This window comes from Sebastes umbrosus, chromosome 20, assembly GCF_015220745.1.
Source record: "Sebastes umbrosus isolate fSebUmb1 chromosome 20, fSebUmb1.pri, whole genome shotgun sequence".
Taxonomy (NCBI): domain Eukaryota; kingdom Metazoa; phylum Chordata; class Actinopteri; order Perciformes; family Sebastidae; genus Sebastes; species Sebastes umbrosus.
Window position 1 is genome coordinate 15,059,559 of NC_051288.1, and position 17,408 is coordinate 15,076,966.

At 40.1% G+C, this 17,408-nt stretch overlaps 1 protein-coding gene across 1 annotated transcript in view; it reads right to left on the minus strand.

Annotated features, from left to right (window-relative positions):
• The window catches only part of nrg3b (neuregulin 3b), a 222,508-nt gene that overhangs the window by 106,892 nt on the left and 98,208 nt on the right, over positions 1 to 17,408 (minus strand). Inside the window, exon 2 of the mRNA XM_037754700.1 lies at positions 1,106 to 1,241. Within this exon, the coding sequence (XP_037610628.1) occupies positions 1,106 to 1,241 (136 nt within the window). The remainder of the gene's footprint in view (positions 1 to 1,105; positions 1,242 to 17,408) is intronic.

A 17,408-nucleotide genomic window follows, 5' to 3' on the forward strand; every position in this document is an offset into this window, starting at 1 on the left:
CATGTGTGTGGTTTATGCAGTAAACACAAACCTACAGTCTTTATTGGCTAAAACCACAGAGATGAAAGCTAATATTACTGAATTACGCGTCTCAAAAAGATTGATTATTATCATTTAATTTCTGTTGTCTGCATAAATTCCTGTAAATCACTTTGTATCGTCTGTTCTGAGTGCTACATAAACAAAGTCCGCTTGCTCTCTATGACAAATCTGAAGAAACACAACCAGCTGGGAGATAAACGATATTGGCTTCCTAATGCAGGCAAATAGGTTGTCAAAGGCATTAGAAAGGATAAGATTTGTGCCTTCGATAAATTTAATCTAGGTAATTGACAACATTTTAGTTATGCCTGCCACATGATGAGTTGTGTCAAAGTCAACTAAGGGTATATTTAGAGGCGTTGTTTATTCCGTTCAGGGTGTGAGTGACTGCCTGAGAGAAACTAAAGGAAAAAAAGAAATGGGAGTGAAATCAGAAGGAAAAAAAAATCAGTTGCTTTTAAGTCTGATCAAAGAAGGATCTTGCAAGAGTCCCTTCTTTACACCTACCATTAAAATGTATTTCATACCAGAGAAAAAAGACTGCTATCACTATTAAAAGTTTTGTCAGACCAAATTAAAAACACAGTTAGATCAAATTCGCTCCCCATGGGCTTCCTACTTGGATCTGCATGGAAACGGTTCTTTCCAATTTGGGTGGTTTTGATTGTGTGGCTCGGGAGAATCAGCTGCACCTACTGCGACCAAAGCATCTCTGATCCCCTCGGTTAGTAGTCCGAGTGGTTCTAGATAATTTGGTGCATTTTAGGTGCATTTTGCGCAACGATTTTCTCGTGTTTCATCACTCTAACAACACAGTCTTTCAGGCCGAGCGGCTTGAATGAAAATGACCCCGACGGTTAGTGATTGAAGGGGAAGGGCAAAGAGAGGAAACGCCAATGCTGAGAAAGAAACCAAATGCCTCGCGTGCACACACACACGCACGCACGCACGCACGCACGCACGCACGCACGCACGCACGCACGCACGCACGCACGCACGCACGCACGCACGCACACACACACACACACACACACACACACACACACACACACATCCCACTCACCTGCAGTGTCTGTGAACCCCGGCCACGGTTTCAATGATGGAACACTCTCCCTCGTTTAGACAAAAGGCCAGGTCCTTGTCTTCCACACATGGCTTGAAGACCTCTGAACGTAGACTAGGAAGAGTGGGGGCCACTGCTGTAGACAGGAAAAGACAGAGAGGACAGGTTAAGTTACTATTGGACAGTCAATTTCTCTCATTTTTTCAATTTATATCACATCTAATTTGCACAGGAATGCTTCTCACTTATATAATTTCTTCGATCTGCACGTGTCAAGCCGGTACGGTTCTAAAAGTTAAGTTTTTCTTCTGTTTTTGCACTGAAATGACCATTCTGCTCAGACTGGAGGAGAAGACTTTATATAAGTTGATTAATTTCTCATTGGGCAAAGGGCAAGATCGCCCTAGCAAATTACTTTCTTCATTACTGACTACAGAATTTGCATTTTTGGCTTGAAGGTCTCCGACTTTGCCCGTGATGCAACAGGGAAAGTGATGGTGTAACGCACGTTATTGACCGCAATAAAACCGCTTTAGTATTATCATTGTTCGTATTGTACCGCTTCTGGCATATTTGTTGCTTTTATTAAACATATGTACTGCACTCCTGGTGTCTGTTTATTGCTGTTTGTTTCAAATGAAGCAGTTTAACCACAATTCCTTAGTGAGTTCCCTGGTCTGCAGCTTTAGTAAAAACAGTCGGAAAACACAGAAATACATTACAGCTGTAAGGAAAGTGAGATGATAAAATGCTACACACTACACAGAGGCAGAGCAGAGAGAGATGGGCTCGGCGATGGAGCTTTAATTCTCCTCTTCTGGTCTGACCCTGAGCCGCTCTCGCACAAAGAGCATGGCTGCCATGTACAAGCACTGCAATGCAGGGTTCTCCACCCTGTGAAATATGCACAGCTGTCAGCGACGTATAAATATTGTAAGCTAGCATGTGCAAGCACCATCTGTATGCAGATATTCGTGCAAGTAGACACATGTGTTGTTGGCATAACCACACACATGCATACAACAACATGGAAATGATCACTCAAAGGCTCTTTGACTCCATCATGTAGCCAAGCATTGAAAATTGGATTGACTGGTATTACGCTCAATACCTTGCCAATACAATTGGATTACACAACGGATTCTGCCTTCATCCATTTATGTTGCGCACACACACAGACACACCGTTTAAATGCACACACATGCACTTATTCTGTTCCTATTTCCATCCTTTCATGTGAGTTTGCACACATCTTTGTTGCCCAATCTGCTTTGTGCGCCGCACTCCTGCCGGCCAATGGCCTATTTCAGCCGAGGCTCTAGTGTCCAATCGCGAGTGGAGGAATAAAAAGTCCGTAATCCGTTTGTTGTGCCTCCAGTGTCCAGTTCAATCTATGTTTTGTTTACGGCCATTGATCGATAAATCCGGGGGCTCTTCATGTAAGGCCCAAGAGATGATGGGAGATCAGAGCGAACACAAAAAGAGATATGTGGCGTTCCTGGGACCAACCAACACTCTTCTCCGTCACAGTAAAAACTTTGGGAGCTATCATTTAAACCACTTACTGTAGTGGCTCATAAAATATCTTCAGATGCATTTTTTTTTTTTTTATGTCTACATAGAAGGGGTGTTTTTAACAGAAAAGAAAGGTGGTAACACTTTAAAAATCATTTATAAATGGTAAATTGATAGTTAATTAAACTGAGTTAATAACTATTTTACTGTTAACAAACAATGACATGATACTTAATAATGTTTAATAATAATTATTATGTTATTTTATCATTAGTTTGTGTAATGTGAAATAATTTGTTTAGAAATTACATGTTGTATCATAGTGGATAAGAGATGATAACGTTTACATTCTGATTACATTAGTAAAGTATTTATTAACAGTTTATTGATGTAAACATTATAACATTTTATATACAATATGTGTAAATGATTACCAAGTGATTAGTAAACCTTTAAGAAATGGTTTGTAAAACATCTATAAACATTACATAGATACATTGACCAGAAACCAATTATTAACCATTGACAAAGTATTAACTATCTATCTAAATAATGTCTATAGATGCTTAACAAAGTATTTATTAACCATTTAACAAAGTATCATTATCATCAGTTGCAACTTTATAACGGCCATCCAAATATTGTTTATAGACAGTTTACAGATCTATTCTTAACCATCAACAAACTGTTACAAATAGCTAGCTATTTAATGTTTATAGATGTTTTACAAAAAATATCTTAATAATTAACAAATACTTAAATATATAGTATATAAAAGGTTATTATGTGTGCAAAAATAAACTGTTTAAATAACATCAGTTATAGCATTAATAATAATTAGTAAATTAACTATCATTTAGTTGTTTGTAAACAGTAAAATACCTATTAACTAAGTTTAGTTTACCATCAATTTACCTTTTATAAATTATGGTTATTATAAAGTGTTACCAGAAAGGCAATACATTCACGCTCTGCATCTGTTGAACGTCTCACTTTTTGATTGCTAGTTAGAATAATTTTTGGATCAGTTCTTTTATACATCATTCCCAAGAGTGTGATGCATATGAAAGTAGGTTTTGAACCCGCGCTGACTCTCTCACTTTCTAGGCTTTAAAAGACAGATTACATCTTGTATTATTAATTTGGCAAATTCCCAGAGTGTAATGTTCAAAAGGTTATCTATTCCAAGATGCAACTTTAATAATAGAAAATAGAACACAACGTCCCCCTGTGGTACGCATGTCCCTGGTAATAATTATCATGGCGTTTAAAGTCCCTTGTATCTATTATTCAGACAGCGGCGGTGACCACGTGTGGGGGAAAAAAAGCACATTTGATATACAAAGACAACTCTAGGTCAGTAGTTGAGGTTTGAGCACATGAGCCAGAGCTTTTGTGACAAAAGAGAGAATTGACTTTGCGCTGTGAGCCTAACCATTGATGTATTTACATTAGAAAAGCCAAGGTCAGGCAGATACCGAACACCCTTTTAGTACCCGCGTTGCAAGTAATATTATCTGTGCTAAAACGTTTCAAAAACTTTTTGTATTTTCACCTGTCACCTTATCTTATTTCAAAGAACCAGTGAAGAAAGCTTTTGTTGATCCACTATTACTATATATTCCTTTCTGTGTAAAAAACTGGTTCAAATGCAGCAATCATTTCATTTGTCACACGCTGTTGACAGTGCAGAAGGGGTAGGATGTGAACCACACAAGGTCGCCGTGGTACCTATGACACGGCACTTCGGGAATCGATGATGATGTATGACGTGTCCATATATTTCTTTCACGAAGGACAGAGCTCCCACAAACCTCCCCGGCACACCTTTTGTATATTGGCTTTCCTTTTTTTTCCAGACAGTGAATGTTCCCACCCGGAGAGAGTCAGGCTGACATGAGTGGTCTTAAATTAAATATATTATTGCATGCTTTACCTCTTTGAAATTCCCTGTGGTTTTTAACATTGCACCAATGAATCATTTGACCTGTAAAACACGCTCAGCATGTTCCTCTATTTCATTAAAACAGGCTAAGAAAGTGCTAAGTCTCTAACCTGTCATTCTACAAAATAAAGGCTCTACTTTTTCCTCACCAGGTGTAAGGTCTACAAACAAAAAAGCCCGTAGTGATTACCTCTCAAAAATCTGCAAAAAAGAACTCGTAAGTCTTAAAGGATTGCCTCCACTCTTTTAGCCCTGTTGGCCACATCAAGGAACAAGCCATCCTCAGATATGTTTGGCCTTGAGCAATACAGGCTGTCAATTTCTTATGGGTTCCCGTTTCATCACCGTGACAGGCAAGACATGGTAAAAAATCTGCAGCACACAGCAAGCACAACTCGGGCACTTTTTGAACGAGCACCTGTCAAGCAGGATCCTTTTGAAAATGCTCCGTTCTTTAAATATTCCCCCTTGTCAGAAATAGAGCCAGTTAATAAAAGCAATTAGTGCTTCTTGAACGTGTCAGAGCAAACTGGTGGTAATGTGTGCCGTATGTTTTGATGTGATACCTTCTGTGTTGTCATTTCTTGACTATCAAGTGAATGAATTTGGCACTTTTTTGATTTCAAACCAGTACTGCAAGCATATCACCCATTATTAAAAAAAAAAAAATCTTCATCTTCATTATTGAGGTAATAGCTGATAAATGATGTGTCCCTTGCTCTTAGGTATTATTAAGATGTAGTGTCAGGACTAATTATGACAAACATAAAAGTTGCCATTAGGTTCATTTATCAACACTTTTAATGAAGCCTTTTTTGCAGAGTAAAACCCCTCGCAATGCAAGCCTCCAGCTAACTACAAAACTCTTAGGTAACTGTGAAAATAAAAAACAAACATGGTTGGAAAATGTGCTAATAAATGGCAGCTGCAGTTTGAGCGTGATTCATCCCGGGGTCTTTGAAATCATTTTCACGTCTCTCACTCTCCCCGCTGCACAAAGGCAATCCAGATTGCCGATTCCCTTGGTAACTTTCAAGGAATCAACTGGCTGGGGATCACAGACTCGGGATGATGCTTGAGAGATCAGAGTTATCTGAGAGGAATACTGAGGCTAGTACTCCTTCCCAGTCACTACTACTCAATTGCTCACAATCAGTATCTTAGAAAATAGCTTAAACTAAATATAGGATTTATTTCACTTTCATATGTACAAATTACTGTTACTAATGGGGGGAACATCCCTACATGCAGATCTGTTATTGTAACATGAAGGTGACGACAAAAGCAAAGTTTATTTTTTTTATATTTAGGAAAAAGTCACAGTACTACATGTTCTTCTCTATGAATGCATAAAGATACAGCCAATCAAAGTGCACGAAAAGTGGGCCAGCGTCTTCAGTCAGATATTAAGCTGTACAGTTCAGCGTGGATCTGTAGGGGTTTTGTGGTAAACACTGAAACATTTTCAATGTTTGCCTACTGCTAGAAACTTTGATCATTCGGTTGGTGGTATGTAACAAACTCTCTTTAAACCATACAGTATTTATACCATTTTAACAAGACATAAATCCATAAAACAAACTAAAATGGAAGGAGTCTCCGTCTGTACGTCTGTCCTTCGATTTTCTCCACAACCGTTCATCCAGTCGACTTCACACTTGCTGGGTGTGTTGCTGAGGACCCAAGGAAGTGTAGTAATGAGTGCGAGCTCTTGAGATCTACAGGACATATTTATTACAACCCTGTCTCCTACAAAATCCCGTTCCCATACAACTAAACTGCACTCTCAATTACGTTTCGAGGGAACATATTTTCTCCCGGATTACCGGCGCGGTTTTAAACACGTGGATAACGTTGTAAATTGAAACAAAACAAAGAACGCAACAAACCTACTTGGTTAGGTTTAGTAAAAAACATCATGGTTTAGCTTAAAACAACTACGAAATTGAAAGAAAACAAAACAAGACAAAAACGCAACAAAACTACTTTGTTATGTTTAGGCAACAAAAATACTTGGTTAGGTTTAATAAAAAACATGGGTTGGCTTAAAATGGCAATGAAATTGAAACAAAACAAAACAAAAACACAACAAAACTACTTGGTTATGTTTAAGCAACAAAACTACCTTGGTTAGGTCTAGTGAAATAAACATCTTGGTTTGACTTAAAATGACAACGTTTGTTACGTTAATACGCTACAAACGTAAATTAAAATAAGTGAACATTGACTTTTAGTTTCACATGAGTCACGAACAGCGGAAAGTCCTGTGTTTGTTTGACCCATCCACCACCCCGACCTCCTCCTTATGCAGACTTCCGCAGACTATCATTACAAACGTATTTGTGATACGTCAAAAACAAACGGACTCCGCGTCAAAATACGTTTCCCTTGAGAAACGTAATTCACAATGCAGTTCCGTTGTATGGGAAGGTCATTTTTAGGAGACAGGGCTGATTTATTAGAAGTGCATTATGTACTGTTAAGTGTATTGAGAGGGGACCCCTATAAACTGTTACACCAATGTACAGTACTGTTGGGTACAGTTCGCTAAGGAAGCAGAGTGTCAAGTGTGAAATTGTTTGGATAAGCAGCAATCAGCAATATCAGAAGCCGGGCAATTGGCCCCTTTCCGAACAGGCAAATTTTGAACAGGCATTGCACTAGTCAATTTTAACCAACACACACGCCTTGACAAAGCCATGGAAGAGGCTGTAACACTGTTTTCAGGCAGATATTATTGTTATGCATCACTTTTGTATCACCTGTGATTGTTTTTAAATGGAATAAATGGCGAACTATCCATATGTAATAGTTTGTTACTGTTATTGGAAGTGGCAAATGTCACCTCAGTTTCACAGTCCCACTTTTACTTTTTAGCTCCACTGCTTGATTATACATCAACTGCTAATTATAGTGCTGCTGAAAACAGTGGTTCCATGACAGTTTTTTGCAACGTCAACTCAAATCCAAATCATGAAGTTGGAAAATAATTGTCACCAAAAAGGTTTTATGTAATTGTCCTATGGGGGCCTCGATATTCTGTATATACTCTGCACACATACACTTACTGTAGACAGTGCATCATTGGCACAGACAACACAGGAGACAATTCCATTTACAACTGTAGCATTTTCCTTCTATGGCTTCCTTCTAATGTGCTCATTAGTGTTCTTGTGCTGAGCCTTATCCCCCAGGAGACTGTGGTCGGCAGAGAACTGCCTGTGTTTACTGCAGCACACATCAAAGAGGGCCTTACTACATAAAGGGAAAGTCCTGAGAGAGCCTGCTGATTGCTTACCCACCATGCACCGCTGCCTTTTGGACAGAACCATATTCAGAGAAATATAAAATGCAGTAGGTATGGATAACACATTGGCCCTGACAATGCCATCTGTCACAATGGTTTCTTATCTGAAGCGGCATTTTAACTGCTGCAGGAGGAATGGGGGAAATTAATTACTAGACCTTATTAAAGAGAGGAGGATAAACGATCAGTTTCGGCGCACCATGTTTCGCCCAAAACATATTTATATACACTGATACCTGTTGATACAGTTTTAGAGCACACCTGCCTTTTCACACCATATGTGAATCTTGGTGATATCATGTTTTCCCTATGTAAATAAACTGCTGCCAAGCACTGTGAGACACGAAGCTAGCTTTTTCTTTTTTCTTTTTTAACTCTCATGATAGTAATTTATTCCAACTATGGCTCAACACCTGGCAAAACATACTATATGTGTTATACTGTTTGTTATAGCTTCACACAAACCAACAGTGGCATGAACAGCATACATGAATATATAAACTGGAAAGAAAAAATACAATGAGCTACTGGGCATGAATGAAGGACCTTGAAGAATAAAGCTATAGACAATATATACAGCAGAGGGTGAATAGGAAGGACTGTAACGACGTATTTTAGCCTTGAATATCCAATACTTACAATAACCATTGTCAATATATGTATAAACATACATTGGCATAGCCCTGTGATGTCTGTCAGATGTCACGCAGAAACATGCACATCCATATTGTACAGCACTGTACATTTTGCATGATCATCAAGACGACAAGCCTTGGGAGACCTTTTATCCCCGACATGACACAAACAAATGGTAGTCGACCCGTGGGACAGTTGGTTAAAGGTGGCAGTCGTTGCCTGTAAGCAGGGTTAAAGAGCACTCGGCCTTGGTCGCCATGACAACCCATTGATAGGTATTTGGTGGGACATTTGTCACAGGTACTCTAGTTGTTCTAGTTGGAATATAGACATTTTAGCTCCATATGTCATTTCAAGGTGAATTGAGGAGTTCAAAGTACTGTTTTTCTTGGTCACAAAGAGACCTTGGAGTCTAGTCATTATCTAACAGCACCATTATTAGACAGACTAAAAAGGGTTTCTGAATGTGTTCACAGTGACAGGCCCAAAGCAGCAGGTTAATAAAGTAGACCCCCAGAAGACATCAAACATGCATTGAACCTTAAGGGAACACTTCACCCCCCTAATGAAAAGTTTTAATTATCTACATTAACTCCTTACCCCCGTGTCAGCTGAATCTTGATTAAAGTTTGGATAAGCACCGTACACACAACAAGTAAGCCTCTGCATTTCCAAAACCCTACCTTCTCCCAAACAGATCATAAAGTGGCCATGGAATGTCTCTCCACAACCCACGCAACATAGTGCAAGTGTTTTGCAGCCAAGAGACTGCACTGGAAGTCCAAATCACCTGTACTGCTCTATACCAGAAGCCTCAGCTTGCTTCTTGGCTGAAGTGGAATATACAGTACCTCTGTTGGATGTGCAATGTGTCTGCACTGTCAGATACAACCTGCATATCCAATAGAAGAGGCTGTGCAAGCATCGGGGGAGCTGGGATTCACATATAGCAGAGAGTATGTCATTTTCGGTAGAACTTTTCCTCAAAGCAATACTTCCCCCAAAATATATATATACAGTATATGTATATCCGTTACTCAACCCGTGTTATAGGGCTGCACAATTAACCGAATATTAATCGCAATCATGATTATGGCTTCCAACAATTAAACTAATATGATCGACTGCGATATTGACACATAATCACATTGACCGGCTCATCTGCCGACAGCACGGAGCTGGGCAGCTCCGTTAATGGAGGTCCAATTGAGTTACATTATGATGAGTTCAAGCTCTGCTCAGTACAAATGAGTATCACAAGATGGTAAATTATAAATATATAAATCCACTTGTTTGAAGGAGATGTTTTGACAGGAATATAAAATAGATATTAGTGAGAAAAACCTGTTTAACTTCCTACCACATAGCTCTAAGAAGCTTATAATAAATCATTAAAACCACTAATGCCAAGATTATTTTAATCAAAGCGAATATTTAAATAAAATGAAATAATAAAATACAATAATTTATTTCCTTATTATTTGAATGATGTGTTTTTATGCAAATAACCAGCATAGATGGCAATAACAAAGACAGTTTTGGACGGTTAGAATATAGCACTACATGGAAGTGAAAGCAGCACACTCTTTATTTAAATGTGAACTTGCAATAAAGATATTCTGTCCTCAAAATCTATGAATAATTGTGATCTCAATATTGAACAAAATAATTGTGATTCTGATTTTGGCCATAATCGTGCAGCCCTACCGTGTTACCTTGAATTCTTGAGGAAAACTTTGTTTTTCTCGCATTGCCTCCACAGTGAACAGACAATCAAAAAAACAGAGAGAGTCTTGATGAATTGAACTAAAATGGGGCAGTCGCATGCTCAGTACTTCCCAAACACATGCATCTTCACTAAAACCTTACAATTTAAAACACTTCGGACGAGTAGCGCACCTGCGCAAGCGTGAGGTAGAGGTGTTTTAAATAGTAAGGTTTTAGCAGAGATGCATGTGTTTGGGAAGTATGTAGTGAGCATACGACTGGATAAATGAGACTTGGATTACACTGCACGAGTTGTGTAACGGATGTTTTGATCTAGTTTTACTGTTGTTAAACGTGGTCCCCCATTTACATCAATTCATCAAGACTTTTCTCCATTTTTTTTTATTCTTTGACCATCATGGAAGCCTGCGAGAAAAACAAAGTTTTCTTCAAGAATCCAAGGTAACACGGGGTGAGTACTTGATATACAAATGGTAATTTTGTGAGTGAAGTATTCAAAAAGAAAAACACAGAAATTCTGTGCATCAGTCTTCTACAGCAGGAAGAAATGACCTTAAAGCTTTGTAAAGAACACTGAAATCGCATTGGAACTGAGCATCATCTATTCAAGACCATCATGTACTTTATTGTTTGATTACCCCTCTTATTGTATAGCTGTGAGTAATGCTATGCTGCGTGACAGACCTTGGACCTAGCTATTAAAGCTAGAAATTAAGTAGTACAAAAGCACCTTTAAAAAAATACCAGGAAAACAGAGGGGGTGCGTGAGATTTGTTGAATTTCTCTGAAATTATCATGACTCATATTGTCAGATTATTAGTACCGAGAGCTATGTGTTTTTCTGAAGGTGCCTTGAGGGCTTTCGGAGATAATTTGCTTCCTCAGTAGAACATTTCTCTGACTCAGTCGTGGTAACGTAGCCACAATGCCAACCAACAACATAACAGAGGCACTGTGTGACAAGAGGCAGCAGTGACTCAACTTCTCTCAACTTGCAGACCCTCCTGAAACAGTTTCCCCGGCTGTCAAGGTCAAAATGTAATCTGTCAGATGTTATTGACTTCCTGTTAAAGGCTGGAATCCGTAATGAGGTTTACAAGAATGCTCAAACACAGAGCAATATTATTAGAAGCAATTTCTCCCCTGCTAATTTGTCTTCGCAACCTATATTCAGTATTATGGAACTAGACAGGTAATTTATCCTGATTCATTGATTGCAATTTGTGGTGTAATTATCATAATATGCCACCAGGAGGGACAAAATTATGTTGCTGCTTATGATCTCAGAAATGACAGAAAACACTGTACTGTATGTGGTGCCTATTATTCCAAAGTTTTTTGTCTGTTTGTCTACTAATGTGTGCTTTCACATTAGCAAAACCACTGTGATGTAGACGTCAGTGCAGCCATGAACATACATCCATTCACTCCGGGGGAAACCTCGTAAAAGCTGTTAAGAATGGGATGAGTGCCTCTACCTCATATTCAAAAGCGGGCGATGTACTTTGATGCCATTATCCCCATTACTTACAGAGCAAATAACAGAATAACCAGCAACTGGAGAAATACATTTGAAATCTGTCAAATGTATATTTAATGAGGGATGTCGCTTTAGTGCTTTGGCCACGGCAATGACATTAAATATAGATTTCAATTCCAGGACAGGACACGCAAGAAATGAGACACAAATTAAAGCTTGCTAGAGTTTTTTGCTGAAATATACATACCTGTAGTGTTGCTTGAGGAAGGGCTAAGCAATTAATAATGCATCACTGTTTACAAATGGGACCCCCATGAAAGAGGCTGCGAAACTAATGACAAACAAACAACGCACGCACACAAATGTGCAAGAAGGCATGAAAGTAGTGAAGAGCACTCATGGAGACTAGAGACAGACTTACAAATGACATGCAGTGTGCACGAGGCCTGATGGATTTAGACGTTTTTGACAGAACCCAAGATATCCATCCACAAATATGCTTGGATATTACCTGGATTATTCTTGAGAAGAAAAAAAAAAGAAAGATACAGCCCTGAACATGTAATCTATTCTTGACTGACTAATAACAATTCAACTATATTACCCATTATTAAATCCAACATAATTAGCTTTATTTATTTTCATAAAACATTAATTCACAGATTATGATCTGTAATCGGAGCGTGTGCAGCTGTGAGTGCATGCACAGCGTGTATTCATCAAGATAGCGTATTCATTTTCATGAAAAGTCTTTTGTTCTTCATAACAATTTATTAACAACACTAAAGAAACCCCTTTGTAGAAACGTGGCATATTTGGCTTCGCCTGTTACTGTGCATCTAACTGTTGCCACACTTGGTCCTGTCTTTGGCAGTGCCTTCCCCCATCTGCCCTTCTTTTTTTAGTTTATTTAAGACTTAAAAGATGGCATAAAAATGTAATCCTGGGGGGTTCAAGAGGATCATGCTGTGCCAGCAGAAACTGGCAGAGAGACTGAGAGGTGTCTTCATTTACTTGCTGTAACATCTTCAGTGACATGACGGTTGACGCTTAAAAAAAACGCTGATTTCTTCATGCTGATGACTTGAGATTCGGTGTTATCAACACTATGAACACCGCGCAGCTGTGTTAAAATACTTCGCAGAGAAAAACCTGTTTATTTTTTTTTTATTTTCCTGCCATGGGTGTTTGCCATGCTCCCTCTTTATGCCCGACAAACATATTTGAATTGGAAATGACTCAAAATACTGTTTTATGCAGCACTCGTCTCTAGATGCGTTTTTTGCACATGCAAACAGATGAAATAGTAATGAAAAGAGGGGGAAGAAATGCAGAAAAGGAAAAGTTGGGCAGCCTGATTTTGCCTCGACGGTTCTGTGTAAACCAGATTGAGAAGTCATTTTGATCACGAGTTATTGATGCAGTTTTTTTCTTTCAGCCTCTGTCTCTCTCTCTTTGGTTAATCCAACAAGATGCAGGCAATTATTCACACCTGAGAGGACAACAGAAGAGGAGGGATTGTATATGGCAGCGTGGGAGCGTTGACAAGACAAACAACCGAACGCCATTGGAGATCTTCGTATTTTAAAGGCGCAGCGGTCTTTTTTTCCCACCCTCCCCATCTGCCTCATCGCCACATTCCGATCTTTCCCTGCCACTCTCCATCTTCCTCCAGGGAACTCCGTGGATGTTGCCGAAATGCAACATCAACATGCGTCCCCCCATCCCGGCTTTAACGGGAGTAAGAGGAGAGGAGCCGAGCGATTCACCTACGTGGACAAGAGAGCGGCTTCCTGTCAGCGCAGTCGATTAAAATTCCTGGGACCAAGAATGCAGGGTGTGATGTACGACGAGCAGGTGGTGTGGGTTTAATATGCATGAGCGGACGGCTCCTGCATCTGCAGATTGGCAGTCACTGAGCTTGCCTGTCCGCTCCCTTGGCAGCTCACTTGGCATATGGAGCTACTGAGGGCATGCATGAGCATAGCAGGGGGGCCGGTCTTAGCACCCACTGATACAATTTACTCTTTTTGTGACTCCTGAGATCAGTAAGATGGCAGCTATAGTTCCTTTTGATGGCTTTGGTCTGCTGATTTGGTAGCCAACATGAAGGTAGAGGAGGGTATTTTTTCTGGTGTATATTTTATTGATTTTATACAAACAGCAGGGAACATCAAAAGGGAAAGGGATTAGGGGAGCCGGTGTAAAAATTGACTGGGAAGGGGTTTAGGACTTAGGCTTACCGGAGGGAAGATGTGATTAGCCCCTACACCATCTCAGCGGATGATTCTATTGATATGAAAAACAAGCACAGTCCTACTACAAGATTTTCACGGAGGGAAATGTGGTCCTAGCTAACGCTGCCTCGCACTGTATTTGACATATAAACTGTGACTTGGAAAGGTTTGGCTGTGTATTTCAGGCAGCTGCGTAGAGTCACATTCACAGGGCTCTGTGTTTGTGTGGGCGCATTGGAAAAGTGGTATTTTTCAGAGATTGTTTTTTCTGTTGCTCAGAGGGCGTGTCACTGGCCAGCAGTGCATTGTAATTTTGATGTCAAGTTAGTCCACGTTTTGTGCCATCCGCCAACCACCGCCCGACTGCAGGTCAACAGGACACTAGACAAGCCACATGTCCTGTTATATTTACATTAGGTCAATTGGTGGAGGGGCACTCTTTCAGACCTCTCCAAAAAATCCCCCAAATCACACAAACAGCTGTTTTTAGCTCTCACTGTCCCTTGAGCTGCTGAGCTATAGTTGGCTGATGTTAGTGCTTCACAGACTGAGAGGACAAGCTGCTGCTCATTCCCCGAATGTCCAAAGATCCTGATCAACGTAACTGAGATATTGATGTGTTCTTCTTAAAAGTACAATTGACAAATCCTAAGTCCCGCCCCCCCTTAGTTACTGTTGCTAGGTCAGACAAGCTCGACAAAAAGAAACTACTACTTCAACACCTCAGGGCAGCACGAAGCAGAGATAATATACACAAAGGAATTGCATGACTCCCCAGAACTAAGTTCTTAGAACTATGAAAACGTTCCTCCCGTCGGAAAATGTCTAAACACTGTCACTTTCATAACAGCTGTGTGAAGGCCTTCGTCTCTTATCAGCCATCTGCAGGTGTTATTGTGTTATAAGTGTTACAAGTGTTATTTTTCATCTGTACTCTCTAACTTGAGTGATGTGCGTTGTCAAAGCATGATTACACATAACAGATCCACTGTAGTCTTGTGCAACCAGCGACAGGCTTCTGCAAATTAGCCACACAAAACCTCTGCGTCCTTGAGCTCATCTATAGATCTCTCTTCATAAAGAAGTTATAACAGTGGCAATCAGGTGGTGAATGGTTTACATGTTAATTTATGAACTCGACTGCACATTGACATGTGCGATTACTTTTAATTAATTAATAGATACATGCAAAGTAATATATTTTCCAAAGAAATAATAAAAAAGAGCTGGATACATACAGATAAACAATTAATAAAACACTAATCTGGGCCAGGCATATGGAATAAACTGTATCAAATGAATCTGTTTATTTAGGTTAATAATTGAGTCTGCATTAAGTACACCTGCAATGAGTCATTTAGAGGCAAATCTGTAAACACAATGAATGTACTAATTGGATTACATTAATGATAACTAGCTTTGAAACACACACCAGGGGACAACGGTTAATCCCAATTATAAATCCCACTAACTGTGCGTCTCGTGGACAAAGCAAAGCCCTGATGAGTTTCGCTTTCCCTTAAAACAAGGCGGCAGATTTCCCCTGTCACCCCCGTCCCGCTCAATACAGCCATCCATATCTCGGAGGTGGCTTCCTCCTACTCTCTCTCTCTCCTCACAAATACACCAAAAAAAAAATGTCACAGCAAATTCGCCCCGGCATTACCACCCCAAAGCTCCACAAAAAAATAAACATAGGTAGAAAACCACACACCCGCAAAACGCCTTCTGCTCTCAATGGAGCAGTGGGAACAGGATTACATGCCTTTCAGACTGCTCACTCACAGCAGAAAGACACCGCTTTTGATCCAATCATGGAGACACATGCAGAAACAAGGCAAAGGTTGTGGCTTGGCCTCCTCTCGGGAGCGAGCTTGTCATCGGTATTACTCGACAAAAAAGGAGAGAAAACGTGATAACGGGACAATTTGAAACAGATTCAGCCAACAAGTAGGAGTCGGAGGGGAGTTTAAGAGGGGTATTGAGGTAAAGTCGTGAGCTGTATATGGACCTACATGCTCGTACCCTGAAGCAAACGCTGCCAAACACATACTTTGGGGTACCTCCAAGTGAAATAGAAATGCCGGACTGGCACCGAAAATGCTCCGGGACTGGCAGCGTTGGCTCTGACGCTGGATCAGTGAAATCCTGTTTAGCCCTCCCCCTTGGCCTTCAGGGAGAGAGTCTGCCATGGAATTCTAGCCAAATCATGGCCTGTTTAACACCTCACCACCTGCTTTGTTCATCTGCATGCGTGTGTGTGTTTGTGTGGGAGAAAGAGAGAGATGTGTGTTAAGCAGAGGAACGTGTGGTGACTGTAGGTAACCAACGGGAGTGATGCACGACTGCAGGCACACACATAAACTCAATATAGTATGCTTTTTCCTACACTTAATAATTCCACCATATATACAGTGATAATATTAATTGGATGGCTTCAGAATAGGGATTTGATTTTTAATGCAAGTCATCAGCACGAGCGTGAGCATGAAGTGATTAATGGTGATGATTTCACATACTATAGGAGCTGTTAAAATCCCTGTAAAGCATATTCTTCTCCATTCTCCTACATGGTCTCCATCAAAAGGACGTATGAAAACATTAAAGCTGACGGCCAAAGATGTTGTGCGTGAATGATGGTTGTGTTTTCAGAAAGTGGTTCTCTCCGGTGCATAGCATTCCCCTAACAGACATATTAATCAAAGAAGTTTCGCTCAGAGCCATTTGGGGATGAATACAATACAGTGTCCCCTCATTCCTCCACACAAACAACGTTGCCTCCGCTTGATGTGTCACGCTCAATGAATGCCAACAGGCAAATATATTTTTACTGACTGGGATGTTTGTCTCAAAATTACCACAAAAAGTACTTTCTCCTGAGGAAACAAAGGTAGAGAATTCTCGCTTTGTTCGGCGCTGTGAAATGCTTCAGCGTTTTTAGTCTTTGTGTGAGTCGCTGTTGAATTTGGCACATTAGGGGCGGAAGACACTGCAGGTTGCTCAAAGCTTAGAACAGAAAACTCCCAAGCTGAAGCACGAGATAAAGTGCTTTGAATAGCAAACAAACAAGGCTTTACTGGAGAGTGGCTGGGGATGAATCCATGCAAGGGAAATGACGGCGAATTGTTCCAGACATTCACAGTCACCTTAAATCATGACCACGTAAAAAGGAAAAAAAGCTTCATCATAGTAAAGGGAAAAATCAGACGGTACACCGATGTGCTGTGTAATCTATAATTTTCACATTGTGATTCAAGCAATTATATTCACACAAGAAAGAATTATGATGCCATTTATGTCACGCTAAACTCATCAGAGCGGGTGAGTTGACTGTGTTGCCATATCATCTTCATTGTGTTGTAACAGCCATACATTATAATGCATGGCTGTTACAAATAATTAATAATAAGAAACTAGGAAACTTAAGGGATCTATTGGTGCCATGTCATGCTACC